We start from the raw sequence: 15789 nt of genomic DNA, 5'->3' as shown, positions 1-15789 counted from the left end.
GTAGTGTAGGCATTTCTCACTCTAAGGAGTAAGTACAGCAGAACAGCCCAATAACAACAATAACCAGTAATGGTACCATCAGTATTCTTTCATCTTAACCTGTCACAGTGTACCTTCTAGAATAGTTCACCAGACAAAAAGTTGTGTTTTCTTGTTAATTCAGTTAGAGATAGCTACCAAGTTACTAATACTATTTCACACACACTTCTGTTTTTATTTCTCCCTAATACAAATGCCACTCTTTCTTATCTTATAATGGCCTGACTGCTGTTTGCATTTCGGACAGTTCCCTTCAATGGGACAAATGGCATGCACTAGCTCTCTTGCTATAATTCTTTTTTTGCTAAACAACACAAACAGTCTTGCTACAACAGGAAGTACACAGCATGCTAATTAGCCACATGTGTTCCTCCCTCAAAAGATCTACTGGAATGTTTATAAGGGAAGGTAAATTATGGGCAAAGTGTGCTTTATGTGCCAGAATCTGAAGATCCAGTTTGAAGGAGGGAGAGCCAAAGACAATCAGAAAATGGCTTCACAATGCACATTTCTGGGAGAAAGTTTTGACTTTAACTGAAGATACCGATAAATTGTGGACCACACTGCTGTCCAAATGTAGAGCTACATGGCTGCATCTTATCAGACATCATAGATTCACAGATTCATAGATCATCTTGCAGAAGCGCCTCTAAAATTATCAGCCCCTAGATAATGTTAGCAACTCTTGCTTCTCCTTTTCACCCTGATACTGATGCAAAGAATTTCACTGTTGTTTTTCTGCTCTCCACTCTTTCCTACTGGAAGGATATCTTCAGCCCCCTACTGGCGTTCAGCTAACCACTGGTTGTAGCCTTTCTCAGTCCAGGAAGGACTCTAACTCTGATGCTGTTTAAAATGGCAACTGACACTTTAACATCAACTTCTTCCACCTTGGATTCCAGGTATGTCCAAACCATGTCCTGAAGGGCACACGTGTCCCACCACAGCTCACAATTCAGCCCACCCTCTTCCTGCAAGCTAAAGGCGGCACGCAGTCCTGGGAGCCAGTCCTGAGTACATGTCCACACTATTAATGCAAATTTCAGATATTCAAAGCAGCTTCCAATTTTGCTTGTATGTTTTCATTACAGTGCTACTAGGCAAAATATCCACGTCTGACACAGATGAATTAACTTTATCCCCATGGTTTGACAATAAGAGTAATACTTCTACTGCATACAAAAATATGACTAAATGTTAATTTTCTTCAATGACATAACACAGTCCTGATAAGTTGGAAAAGCAAGAAGGTTATATAAACATTTCCACTTTCTTTGCTGTGTGTAATTCAAATAATACAGTCTCATTGCCACTACACCTTTGGGCAGCCAGTTCATGACAGAACAGTCAAAGTGACCGTTCCTTTTGTTCTTTTCAGAATAGCCACTGCTTCCTCATGGGTCACCCCTTCTAAACTCTGCCCATTCACAGCAATGATTTGATCCCCTCTCTTCAGGCGTCCATCTTCTGCTGCTGCACCCTGAAGCAATACAACATATAATTACAGACTCATCCATTTCTTTTGCTCTTTCCTACACATTCATTATGGTCTGAATGAGATTTTCAAGACCTTTCAGCAACTGGTGTTGGAAATCCTGTAATCAAAACTCAGTTCTGTACTGACTAACCACAAATGCTTGAAATTCTTGGTTACAGTTTGTAATGTCTTGGGGCTCTTCCCTATGGCAGGCCCAACTCCAAAGCCGAGTCAGTACCTGAACTTCTCCAAAGGTCCAGAATGAGTTCATTTACTGTATGTTAGTACAGTTCTCAGACTTCCAATGAAAATTAATTAATTGGCCCCTTATATTACATGAAGAAAAAGTACATGAACATTTCCTGTTTGTAGAGCTGAAAAAGATTCCACCATATGCTGTCACATGCATTTGGAAATTCTGAATCTTCCTCTAACTTCAAAAGCTGCAAGAACTTTTTGAACAGAACTCGCACTAGGTAAGAAAAGCTGTGAAGAAAAGCTGTTTGCAACTCTTAGGTCTCAAACTCAGGTCATACTTCAAGAAACTACCTGCTGTGAACTAACAAATGGATCAACTGAACAAAAATACTCTTACCTTTGCAAATACTGTCTTCACATAAATTGGTAAGTCTCCATGGGGACTGCCATATCCCCCCACAATACTAAAGCCTAGGCCATCCGGTCCTCTATCCAGACTAATGGTCTTGTACTGAGGAGGCCTAATGAAATAGAAAATATTGTTTTGTTGTCTAAATCAAACATTTACATTAGAATGGTGTCAACAAAAAGTGTTTCACCTTTCCAGCTAAGCAATGCATCCCTTTTTTCCCTCTTTTCCACTGTAAATATGAGCACCTTTATGACTTCAGTCCTGTTAATGAGGAATACTAATTCTGTCTAATGCCCACATTTCAATAAGTATTTCAAATACTTTCGTACTGTTTCCACCATGCTCAGAACATGGTTACTGCTGCAATGCTGCACTAATGGTGCTTAATGGATACGCAGAGATCCAATACCAGTATCTCAAATGTTCATAATGATCACAGTTTAAAAAACCTGTAACATCAAATTAGACTCATAGTTATATTGCTAGGTTTAATTGCTTAGCTCTCCTTCTCTGACACGTTAATGTGTATTTCTAGGAATGTGTTCATGTAGACAATCCAGAGATAAATCTCCACACATGTATTTTGACTATATTAAAATCTGAAGTTCTATCTTTTAAAGAGTGTACAGTGCTCCGAAAGTAATGTCTCCTATTTGTTTCTGTGGAAATGACAGCAAAGAGCACAACAGCACTATCTGATAGAGCAAGTTCTCACCTACAAAACACTATTTTTCAACATGATCACTACCATTAACTTGCCAGCAATGAACAAGAGCTTGCATGCTGCAGTGGTAAAACCTGCACCAGTGGAGATGATCCACTGTTGCCACTACTGAAATCACAGAATCACAGAACTGTAGGAGTTGGAAGAGACCTCTAGAGATCATGGAGTCCAACCCCCTGCCACAGCAGCTCCCTAGCCCAGGTTGCACAGGTAGGCGTCCAGGCGGGTCTGGAACGTCTCCAGAGAAGGAGACTCCACCACCTCTCTGTGCAGCTGTGCCACTGCTCCGTCACTGCACTGGGAAGAAGATCCCATGCACATTTGTGCAGAACTTCCTATGCTTCAGTTTGTGGCCATTTCCTCTCATCCTATCACCACACACTGCAGAGAAGAGTCCAGCCTTGTCTCTTTACCTCCTGCTCATTAGATATTTATAGACATGGATCAGATCCCCTCTGAGTCTTCTTTTCTCTAGGCTGAACAGCCCCAGGTCTCTCAGCCTTTCCTCACAGGGGAGATGTTCCACACCCTTTATCATCTTTGTGGCCCTCCACTGGACTCTTTCCAGGAGATCCCAGTCTTTTTTGTACTGGGGAGCCCAGAACTGGACACCATACTCCAGGTGAGGCCTCACCAGAGCAGAGTGGAGGGGGAGGATCACCTCCCTTGACCTGCTGGCCATGCTGCTTTTAATGCACCCCAGTGCACTAAAAATAGAAATGCATCACTCACTGCCCCACTGTACTTCCATCCATTGTTTGGTTTCCATAAACATTCAGCATCGCTGAATGTCAGTGGGTGCCATTTATCCCACATAGTAGAATTCAAGGACACACCTTTCCTTCATATGCTCTTCCACATCTGATACCATTTGGTCAGATTGCCCAAAGCTGGCATCTGTCACATGGCAACAAAACTAATGTTGGCAGGAACATCCAACTTCTACTGTTATACCACCAGAATCTGTCTCTGATGTCGTGGGCCAAAATAATAAAACAGGAGGCATTACTTTTCGGACAGCCCTCATACTTTTGTGGAGCTAAAGAATCCCATTCCCTCTTCCTCTGCTCCTAGAATAAAAATATCTCAAATTGATGACCTAAACTGAGGCAGCTCTTGTTTTCATTGGTGTCTTTTCTAGTCTACCAGAAGCAGTATACCTCATACACATGAAAGGTTCAAGAAGTACCATGGTGGAAAGGACTTTGCTATTTAAGCCTGAGCATAGTCTTTTTTGGTATATTAACTGGCTGACAGGGCTCAGTAATAAAAGGATTTATTTAATGAGAAGAAATGAAGTCACATTTTCATTCCACAGCAGAGTAGAAAAAAAGCAGCAGTGAATCACATCATGGAAAAATGCAGAATGGGACCTTCAAGGTGTGACATATACCAAAGGTGTGACTTGTGATTAAGCCAAACAATTCAACTGCTATCTGCTAGAAGTAGTAGCTGTTTTATGCCGAGTTTCACTCAAAGTAAAAGGCTAAAAAGGTTGTGTATTACATAGTTACTGACCCTAAATCATCCTGAAAAATGCTTGTTGAAGTTAGTCCTGAAAGTGAAAGACTGGATGTAGGTGGATCCTGCTGCTGACCAGTTATGACACTCACATCTCCTCCAGCTACCACCTAAGGACAGAGTTCAGTAAAATGAGTGAAAAAAAAGTCAGTAAAATGAGAATGCTGATACTAAAATAATTCACCACAACAGTTGGCAAAATACAACTTAGAAAATATTCCAGATAATGCTAAAGAATTTTTTTTTTTTACCTGCAACTCAATAGTGCCTGAAGCATTTTTTAAGATGTTGACAGCTTGGGAGTGAGTCATGCCCTCAGTAGACGTCCCAGAGATGCTAACAATCCTGTCCCCAACCTGTAGAAGAAAATCTTGAAAAATATAACTACCAGAAGTTTAGCTGCACAGATATATTTGGTGTTTTATTTTGAGTATCTGGATTTAGCTAGATTTTATCACTATATCTAGTGACACATAGCAGAAAGAATTGCAACTCTTTTAGGTACATTTTATCTCAAATACATAACATCATTGAGTTACATAATGCAGTGAGACTGGCGTAGAAAATCTGACAAAAAAACTTGCAAATTTTTTTGCTTATTTGTAGTGTGTACATAGCAAAAAAGTAATTTACAGAATGGGTCTTAATACTCTAGAAACATAGAGCATATCATCTGAATACACATAGGTTGAAGCAGTAAATTATTGTAAGAGATCACTGAATTCATCCTGAAATAACACTGCACATTTTCCAAACAAGATTAGTTAAATTCTACAACTTCTGGTACAGACCAAATACAGAATACATGTAAGTGATGTGTGAGTTGAGACCTACTGCTTTAACTCAGAATCAAAAAAAAGTGTTGTCCCTATTTTTAGATAGATAAACAGAAAACACGAGGTGTGAAGCAATCTGCATACGTGCAGTTACACAAATAACTCATCACTGTAGCTCACTTGCAGAACTCTGAATCGGATTCCCTACCATGAATTTTTAAAAGCTTACCACTCTTATGATCCAAGGTTGCCTTATGACTTGCTTCCCAAGTTAGTCAGTATCTGTCACCAGTTACCTGTTACCTTGCTACCAACATGACTTACTTCTTGTGGAAACAGACAAAATTGTTGCCACAGTCAGAAGCACTCAAGACTGTATCATTAAACTGCTACCTTACTACCTGCCCAGTGTTATTACTGTGCCCACACAATCTTCACAACCACCACGACTGTCTTAGTTTCAGCAGAGGTAGAGTTGTTTTTCTTCACAGGGCCTGGTATGATGCTACATTTTGGTTTTAGAAGAAAAGCAACGTTGATAGATAATACAGCAGTGTTTCTAGTTGTTGCTAAGCAGTGACCTAGAAAGCCAAGGTAATTTCAGTTTTCTCAGCTTCTCCTACTGTCCTGCCAGTAAGGGAGCTGGGGCTACAAGCAGCTGGGAGGGGACAGTATCAGGAGAGTCAACCTTATCTGATCAAAGGGATATTGCACACCTTATGGTATCATACAGAAAGAAAGTTTTAAAAAGGGGGAGTTCAGGGCCACTGCTTCAGAAGTAGCTGGGCATCAGTTGGCAAGTGATGAGCAATTGCTTGTGCATCACTTGTTATATATATACACTCATATACACAAACATCATCTATTTTCCTTTTTTCCTCATACTTATCTCTGTTTAGTAAGTACTTTTTATCTTAACCCATGAGTTCTACACTTTTATTTTCTCTTCTATCCCACAGTGAAGGCAGTAATGAGCAATGACTCTGTGGTGCTTTGATCTCTTCTGGTTTAAAGCGCAACAGTCGTTTTGGTGTCCAAAGTGAGACTCGAAGTGTTGAGATAACAACATATCTGACCAGAGAATGCTAACACAGGGTTACTGTGAGTGTTGCAGTAGTCTGGTAATTGCTAGTGATGATGTTAATTTCTTTTTCTTGTTATTTGGGGAGCTCTCTGAGAGTCTTCGCATGGAACTTGCCATTAATTTTCAGTGTTGCATTGTTTGCCATCTCTGGGGTTTCAATTAAGGTATTCATGTTACTATTCTACGTGGCCTTGGCTTATATTATGATAAAATAGCTGGTCTGGTCAGGAAACTGATGTGATGTTTGCTCTTGCCATTGCAGTCATCCCTGGGCTTTGGGAATGACACTGTGGAGGCTATTAGTAATGACACTCTTAGCTTTGTCTCCATAGAGAGCCTGGCTACAGAGGAGATAGAAGAGGATATTTTCTAGCAGTTCTTCAGCACCTCTTTCTCTTTCACTTTTCCTTCTTCCCCTAGACTAGTTACAATAGTTCTCGAGAATTCTGAATATCCGTGGGATGTTCAAACCAGTGTGCTGCTATTGCTATGTGTCATGAGTGTGTTTCAGGATTTGTTTGAGACTGAATAATTTTTTAAGATTATGCAGAGATTTGTCCCAAGGCTGGATGGTTATGAGTGGCAGGGAGTAGGATGGTGTGGGCAGGTGCACAGAGCACTGGGCACTCCCAGAGGTTTGGAACTTCACCCCTGAACAACAGCAGAGTCCTGAAAAAACAGTAGCAGATTTCTATGGATGTGATCAATTAAATAACTGCCATGTGTCACACAGTGGGCACAAATAAGGAATCTTAGAAGTGATTATGGACTGGTCTGAAGGCAAAGACTTCAGAATATCACCAGAGGAGTAGGTGATGAGTGCTGAAAAGGTTCCACTATAAAACAGACTGCCTGAAAATGAGAAGAAATATGCCATGTTCGTTTAGGAGTCCTGTTGTAATGTGGGAAAGCATCAGAGGTGGAAGGCTAACCCCTGGAGCCCTACTCAATGAATTGCAGAAGCTACTGAAGGAACAGGTGAATTGAGTCAATCTGCAGAAGTGAAGGGCATTCAGCTGGCTTTAGATATTGCTGAACAAGATAACTGGCTGTCCTCTACCTCTATACTGACTCCTTGATTGTGGCGAATGCTCTGAGGATGGTTACTGCAATCAAAGCAGAACAACTGACAGCGCAGAAGCAAACCCAACAAGGTTGCTGCATCGAGGAAAGATACTGTTCCTTGGGTAGACAACATGGTTGTAAAAGTATGTCACGTAGATGCCCATGTACCCAAGAAGCAGGCCACTGAAAAACAGGAAGATAAGGTTGCTAGAATTGAAGTGGATCAGGTAGACATGGACTGGCATCACAAAGGTGAATAATTTCTAGTTCAGTGGATCCATGACATCTCAGGCCATCAAGAAACAGATGCAAACCTATAGATGACCTCAGGATCAAGAGGTGGATTTGACCATGGATGCTATTGAACAGGTTATTCATGAATGTGAAATGTGCTACAACGAAGGAGAACAAGCAGATAATTTTTTTTCTGGTAAGAAGAACAATGGCTGAAATATAAATACAGGGAGACCTGGTAAGTGGATTGCATCTCACCCTCACAAACTTGCCAAGGTAAATGCCATGTGCTTACAATGGAAGCAATCATGGGATGGCTGAAAAAATCCTATGCCCCATACCACTGCCTGAAATACAAATCTGGGCTTTGATAAGGAGACACGGCGTCCCAGCAAGAACTGAGTCAGAAAACAGGTCTCATTTCTGAAACAACCTCATAAAATTCGAGCCATAGAGTATGGCTTTGAGTGGGTATATCTCATCCCTTATCGTGCATCAGCTCCTGCTAAAATTCAGTGATAAAATGGACTGCTAAAGACTATGCTGAGAGCAGTGGATGCCCACTTGTGAGACTGCTTTTGCTCAAGGACCTGGCTGCACCTGGTGGTTAGAAGGGTGGGGACATCTGCTGTGTACCTCAAATGGTAGGTAATGGTAGGTGAGAAGAGCCAATAATTGGATGTTAACTGCTATGTAATACTGCATGAAATAATTACTATAGTAGTTAAATAACTTTTCAACAGTACTGTAATAAGAAACACTTAAGTTAAAGAAGAATGAGTTCTTCTCATTGGAGCTAGAACTAGCTTCAGCATACAGTAACCCAACACCATGAATCATCCCTCCTGCAATGAAACCGCAGCATTAATGATTAACTTACCCTGAGTTTTTGAGTCTGAGCTGCAACTCCATTGGGGTGCATCATGGCAATAAATATAGGAATATCTCCAAGAGGACTTCCAACCCCTCCAGCAATGCTCACTCCTAGTGAATCTGCTGGGCCCTATTATTGTCATTAAAAAAAAAAAAAAGATGAAATTTTTCTGAAAGGAAAAGTAGGTACAGAATTGTAGACTTATCACACAAATCCTACCTTATGAAAATCAGAATGACTTCGTTTCAAGCCATTTTTGAACGTTAATACATTTGAGAAAAGCACAGAGAGTGCACTCTTTAGCTCTTCCTATCAGCGGCAGGTGATGGTTTGATGGCTCACCTAGCCAAACTAACTACTTACAGAAATCAGAATGTCTGGGTAAGGAAAACTGGACACTTAAGACTGAGTGTCCTTTTATTATTAATCTCCTTCTATTAGCCTCCTAAAGATCAGAACAAAACTAGATATTCATTGCTGTAAAAACACTCAACTACCTAACAACCAGAACTGCCATCATAAACTGATTTTAACAGATTCTACTGTATAAACAGAACACCTAAACACAATCCTGCAACCAAGGAAACCAGATACCAGGCAAAATCAAACATGCATGTTTTAGACAATCAGCAATAGTCTGCAGCTTAGCTCTCGTGTTCCTATAAATAGCAAAAGTCAATTGAATTTCAGTTGGAAAGCTGGCAGCTGTCATGTAAAAGCCCTTAAAGTATGTGTGAAGACAAATATGAACAGATTTTCAAATTTAGTACAGTTTCCATGTCTTCAGTAAGACTCAGTCTGGGTTTAACTCCATTTGATAAAAGTGGAACTGGGTTCCATTAACTCATATTGTAATCCTCTCTTTTCCTTTGCTTTAAATTCTAAGTTACACCTATTTCACATAAAGATAAAAGCATTGGAGATAACATTGTAAAAAAATTAACTGTTACCACACCAATTCCTGTAACTGACCTTCTTTATTTCAACTGTTCTTAGTCCCTGGATTTCAGAAGATGCTGTCAAACAGATTAAGAAGAAAAGGTGAATCACATTAAGAAAACATTTCTATTAAAGTTGTCGAAAACACTACAATGGTTCTAGCTTTCTGCTATTTAATTACATGTTTTTTAAAGCTTTTGAAATTAATTGCTAATTGTTAGGATTGAAATGCTATTAATAACAGTATGATTGAAATACTTCTAGAATATTTGAAAAGCCCATTCATTTTCAATTCTAAAAATGTTTGGAGTAAGATTGCTAGGTAATCCTCAAATAGAATAGAAAAACTATAATTTGATAGCAATCCTTGGGTCAGAAGTCACTTTTTTGTAAATGTGATCACTGGACATCTGTCCTATGAGATATATCCTAATGTTATATTACGTTGGCCCATGATGTCAGAGGCTGATGTTGGTGGTATGATAACAGAGGTCAAACCTCACCAATACTACGTTACATTTTTTTGCCATGTGACAGAGGACAGAGAAGGGGCAGTCTGACAAAATGGTGTCTGACATAAAAATGCTTAAGAGGAAAAGGTGCAGGATTGAATTCCTCCATGCAGAAAAAAGGCTGGCTTTCATTGATGCTTGCTGAATGTTTAAGGAGCCCAAACAGTAGATTTGAGCACAGTGAGGCAGCGAGTAGTGCATCTCAGCAGTCATGACCACAATGTGAGAGACAAACTATGTTCTGCACAGCTGTGCACAACTTTTGCATCAGAAAATGCTGATCAGCTTATCCACATAAACTGGCAGACTGCAACCAGGGAACTGTGTATGGAGCTGAGTATCAGTTTCACCGTGTTGGGAAGGATGGTGATAATGTTGGAATACTGCAAAATTTGCACCAAGTCCCACAAATGCTCACAGGAATAGAAAGAACAGAAAATGCAGATTTGTCAGGATCTATGGAACCAATACAAAAATGAAGGTGATGGTTTCCTGGATCACAACATTACAGGTGACAAAATATGGCAGATGGAATGGCAACAAGCAAATTCTCTACTGAAGAAAAAAAATTCAAGACACAGTCCTCAGTGGGTAAGGTGACTTGGACTGTCTTTTGGAATAGAAAAGAGGTGATCATTCTATATTTCCTACAGACAAACCATCAACTCTGACAGCTCCATCACAATGTTGACTAAGCTGGAGGTTCAAACTTCTACAGTTAGGCCAGACAACTTTTCTCTTGACATGACAATGCCAGGCATCACTCCAATTGGAAGATCATGGAGCACATTTCCCATCTTTGCTGGACTGTTGTACCATGCCCATTGTATAGTGCAGATTTTGTGCCTTTTGAATTCCATCTGTTCACGTCAGTGAAGATGGACTGTATAGTAAACATTTTCCTAGTGATAACACAATCACAGCTGCTGTGATATAGTGGGTCATCTCCACCAGTGTAGAGTTTTATATTATTAGACTATCAGCATTGGCAACTACACTGAAAAATAATGTTTTGTAGCTCAGAATTTGCTCTATCAAATAGTGTTATCATGTTCTTTGTATCTGTTGTAGTTTTCATGGAAAAAAATAGGAGGCATTATTTTTGGAGGTACCCATATAATTAAACTACAAAGTATCCAGAACTGACCACATATTTCTCAAAAAATGAGACAGAAAGCTGAATTATTCAATACATTAATTCTTAGATTATATTAAAAACTCTGGTTTAACTTAGATTCTCATCATCTAAACTGATGGTGTAACAACCTGTTAAGTCTCTTTTAGATGTAATTTGAAGATATAAACAACGAAGAGTACAATAACCACTTCTGTGGCATTTTAAGGACACTTTTATGTCTACGTAACAACGTGTTAGAGAGTATCTCATTTACCAATTCTAAGATACAAACTAGAGAAAGGACCAAAACAATCTTACTGCTATTCTTCTTCAGACCACTTTCAAAGACATCAGGCATGCTGGAAACAGAAGCTGGAACGCTGAAAGATGAGAGACTGCCACTTTCTTCACTGACCTAAATGCAATGTTAAAGTGGGATTATAGAGCTGCTCCAGACTCACAGTTTGACAGAAGTAAAATCATATGCCACTATATTCAGTGTGTTTTTACTGCATTTTACTGCTACTTTTTCTAGGCATTGTTAAAGCTGACACAACAAACCTCATATACCTCTTGGACACTACAAATCTCCTTGTTTGGAACACCATTAGAACAACACAGATTGCATGACTACAGCCCCATGAAATGCTTTACTTTCGAGGGACAGACTGTTCCCTTGTTTCCACACATTCAATCAGTTAACAAAGATTGTCTAGTAGAAAAGATAGCAATGATTTTTAAGGCAGGGAAACAATACAGAAGACAGAACTGTACGCATCCCCACATGTATCTCGCATTCCTCCAGACACTCCATCAGCTAATATTTAGACAAGTTTTTTTTTTTTTTTTCCCAGCACTTACCACCCTCTGAGAGAAAAATTTTCCCATAACATCTAATCTAAACCTGCATTTCCTACCTGCATTTCTTACTTTGATTCATCTTGGACCAAGTGTATGGAAAAATCACTGTCATCGTAAAATCAGTTCTTTTTATTTGCTTTCATTATTCAATATTTTATTTCTTCCAAACAGTTACAAACCTGGCTGCTCTGGGATGTTCTCCTCTCAGAGTGGAATGGACCAGCTTTTATTCTTCCAACCTCTAGCCTTACTGTACCTAATGAACACTAAAAAAAAAAAAAAAAAAAAAAAAGTCATGATACATCTCTCATACTGAAAACATTAAAGCTTATGACAATAGTTATTTCATTTGGTAGAAGAAAAAATAGGGACAGAAGGCAGAATACAGGACTAACAACCCTATATAATAAGAACCATATAAACAAAGATCATGGTAGAATCAGAATTTTAGGGATACCTAGAAAAAACAAAACTAAACTATACAACACTGTAAGAATGTATTTTCAGATTATTCAGATTAAGGGAACATTCTAGTGGTTTTATAGCAGTTGAAGTACATTTAGATTTTCCGAAGATTGTAAATAACAAAATACACGCTAGGAAATACAAGACAATTCCCTCTAGATCTAATTCTTGTGAACGGAAGCAGAATGGATGGATACCTGAACTAAAAATGGTTACTGCCTGTGTGAGTTTACTCCCTTTGTACTTTGTGAACAAAGTAGAACTGTAATAATAATACACCTGAGGTATTTTAAAAGTCACTTTTCTCAAGACTACAACAATTACTTACAAGATCAGAGTGAGATGAAGTATCTAAGACTTGAGTATAAAAATTGTAAGTGGAATTATGAATGTTCAGTTGTATACTCCTGAATGCTTACTAACTAACAAAAATGAAATAAACTGTCCAAGTAAAATGGTATTTTAATTCAGAGAAGATACAGAAGTGCAATACATGAAGAAGAAATTCACTGTCAGTATATACAAGGAAGAATCGGGTAAGAATTAACATGTAAGAATATACTAATGAGTATATTCACAATCAGAATACAGTTCTAGTTCCAGCATTCTCAGTTGTGTTATTGAGTTGTCACCTCAGGAAAAAGAAAAAAGAAAAAGAAAGGCTTAAGGAACTGTTAAAGAACTGGAAAATGTATCTTTGCATGTAATGTAAAGAAGCATGATTGTGTCTGTGTACCAGTCACCTACGAATAACAGCTGTTAAAATTTTTCAAGTGGAATGTTTTCATTGGAAAATACCGACTTGGTGGAATGTTGATATGAAGCAGGACTGTCTTAAAACTCTGAATAGAAGCCAGACAAGTTGGCTGACCAGCTGGACATTCTGCTAAACAACAAGAAATATTGCATACATGACTTCATACTGATTTAGAAGTAGAGGCAGGAGATCAGATACACAAAATTTGCTGAGAATAGAAGACCTGGTTCTGAGACGAGGTTACTTCAGTTATCTTGTCGGGAAAGCAGTTTCTTATGCTAGATGCCTTTCTCACTGGGAAAGGCATCACAGCATTTAATTGACATAAGGTAACGAGACAGAAGCAGGAAAAAAAATGAACATCAACTTTGTAAGCAATCACTTTTTGGTATAACTATTCTGATGACTTCTGTATAAAATCAATTCTGAACATCTTTTTAAAATGTGAGATAGCTAAACAAATGCAATTTCATTGGAGAAAACAGAACAACCTAAAGCGTAATGCCGTATCTAATGGTCTTTTATTGCCCTATACACATACAGAGGTCTACACTACCACTATTTCCATTTTCAACAGAGAAAATACGAAAATCTGACCGCTCTAGCCTCCAGGAAATGAAATTCAGATTCAGAGTTCATTCCCACCGACAGTTCAGGAAAAGTCTGAATATAGTCTAAATGAAACTCAAGCTTTCAAAAAATCTGGATTTTAGCTCTTCGCTTTTAACCACCTCCTTTACCTTCAGCAAAGCCGCAACAGCCTCCTGGTTAGCGTTTCGAACATCTTCTCCATTCACTGTTAATATCTGATCTCCTTGCATCAATCTCCCATCTGCATCTGCTATTCCACCTTTGACGATGTCTGACACAAACACCCCTGTATCATTTCTGCAAGAACACATACATTCTGCATTACAATATTGTTTAATAGAGTTATTTTAATGGTTTGTAATTGGGAACACATTGAACATCATCTAGTTTTTCTGGGCTAGTTCCTCTAGAAATGACATAAAAATGGTATGTACTGCTATCAAGCTCAGAGGATCTGAGCACTGCATACCAAAGAAAAAGCATGACCAACAAGTCCCAGACACTGACTGTACTTGTATATTCATACCTCTTCCCAACTATGCTCAGCCCAAGGCCTTTGCCAGGCTTCTTCTGGAGCTCTATAACTAGTACATCATACATGTCTTCCTCCTTGTATTGGGCCTCATCTCTGTACACAGTAAGACGAACTTTTTGGGGAGTCTGTCGGAGAACATTTATTGCTTCATCATGTGTGGCACTCCTGAGGTCAATTCCATTCACCTACAATGAAAGCACACATTGCTAAACAATGCAGGAATGTCCACTAGACAAATAAAATACGTCTAGCTAGCAGTGGCAATAAACAGTGATAAAATAAACCACTGTACCTCCAATATCTGATCCCCAGCCCAGAGTCTTCCATCTTTTGATGCTGCTCCTTCTTCATACACTTCATGGATAATGATTGCTCCCTGCAGATAAACAACAAAAATAAGTTGCATGCTGAAAGAAAATTCCCTTAACTGTGAAGAAAAAGCTATGGAAATTTTCTTCTAAAACTCAGTAGTGATAAACAAAATAGCCAGAAGAATAATGAAAAGATTACCAAAATATTTAAGAAGTTAACTTACACTTCCAATTTCAAACATGTTTTTCCTTCTTTTTTTTTTTTTAAAGGGATATCTTTAGTATCTTTTTATAAATGCTACAGAAAGGAAGATAAAATATCTTCTAACAGATATTTTAATTTCATTATTAATTAATGTGAATTATATATATTTTTCCAACTCACCAACAAAGTGTCTGCTCCTCCAACAATGCTTAGACCAAGACCAGTCCGTCCTTTGGAGATATCAATGGTAGTTTCACATCCAGGAATAATGGGACAAGTAGCTGGGTCAGATGCTAGCATGGCTGGAGTTGAAGATCTGCTTGTATCTAAAAGAAGTTAACATCTTAGTCACAGTAAGATGGCTTGGTATTAGAAAAGTCATTTTACCGTATCATTCTGAGAGTTGACTAACAGCTCAACAGTAATAGCTTAACAGTCAGTCTACAGATAACATTCTTATTTCAAAACGCCTGCATAATGCCATTCTCCCTTCCTCTCAAACAAGTATTGTTCTGTGGTTTCAGTATCAGTTGTCTGATTTATGTGCCACTAAGTAACCTGGGCCAAAGCTTTGACTTAAGTGAAATAGTACCACATAAAATATACTTCGTCTGTACTACTTCCTTCTTACAGTTTGGATAGTTAAAAGGAGATAATTTAGTTTAAACACTGACACTAGCAAGTCTGCAATTTAGATCACAGATGAATGGAGTGCATACAATATACGACATACATGGACACAAGGATGACAGTCCAGTCCTTCTATAATGGGGTAAGTCAAGGTCCATGTAAGTATTGTATCCCAGACCCAGATCTATAACATGAGAAAGAATGTGAAGCACGAGTCAACTACAGTGGTAGTCCAAGCAGTTTTTTGTCAACTTATAACCCAAAGCAGCAATTATCTGCGATATTAACCAAGTTCAGCTCTGGTATGACATAAATGGATCTTTGTTTCTCTTTTTTTTTGTCAGTTCTGTATCTTTCAAAGACAAAACAAATAATGCAAGAAGGGTAGGAGGGCATAGTGTAATAATTTAATACTGCAAAATAGTTTAATTAAAGGAATGGACCAGCAATCAAAATGTCTGG

At 38.7% G+C, this 15789-nt stretch overlaps 1 protein-coding gene across 6 annotated transcripts in view; it reads right to left on the bottom strand.

Annotated features, from left to right (window-relative positions):
- Positions 1-674: 674 nt before the first annotated feature.
- MPDZ (multiple PDZ domain crumbs cell polarity complex component) overlaps positions 675-15789 on the bottom strand; it is a 98113-nt gene continuing 82998 nt past the window's right edge. For all 6 annotated transcript variants that reach the window (XM_065745491.1, XM_065745494.1, XM_065745496.1 and 3 more), the window contains 12 exons: positions 14878-15023; positions 14474-14557; positions 14173-14366; positions 13796-13943; positions 12013-12099; positions 11291-11387; positions 9377-9420; positions 8411-8533; positions 4623-4727; positions 4369-4481; positions 2112-2235; positions 675-1519 (listed from right to left, as the gene is read on the bottom strand). In XM_065745491.1, the coding sequence (XP_065601563.1) occupies positions 1373-1519; positions 2112-2235; positions 4369-4481; positions 4623-4727; positions 8411-8533; positions 9377-9420; positions 11291-11387; positions 12013-12099; positions 13796-13943; positions 14173-14366; positions 14474-14557; positions 14878-15023 (1412 nt within the window). In that variant the 3' untranslated portion in view covers positions 675-1372. The remainder of the gene's footprint in view (positions 1520-2111; positions 2236-4368; positions 4482-4622; positions 4728-8410; positions 8534-9376; positions 9421-11290; positions 11388-12012; positions 12100-13795; positions 13944-14172; positions 14367-14473; positions 14558-14877; positions 15024-15789) is intronic.

Source organism: Cyrtonyx montezumae, unplaced genomic scaffold, assembly GCF_038088225.1.
Source record: "Cyrtonyx montezumae isolate F1298 unplaced genomic scaffold, pur_monq_1.0 scaffold_36, whole genome shotgun sequence".
NCBI lineage: Eukaryota > Metazoa > Chordata > Aves > Galliformes > Odontophoridae > Cyrtonyx > Cyrtonyx montezumae.
Note: the sequence above shows the minus strand (reverse complement) of the source record. Positions and strands in the feature narration are given on the sequence as shown.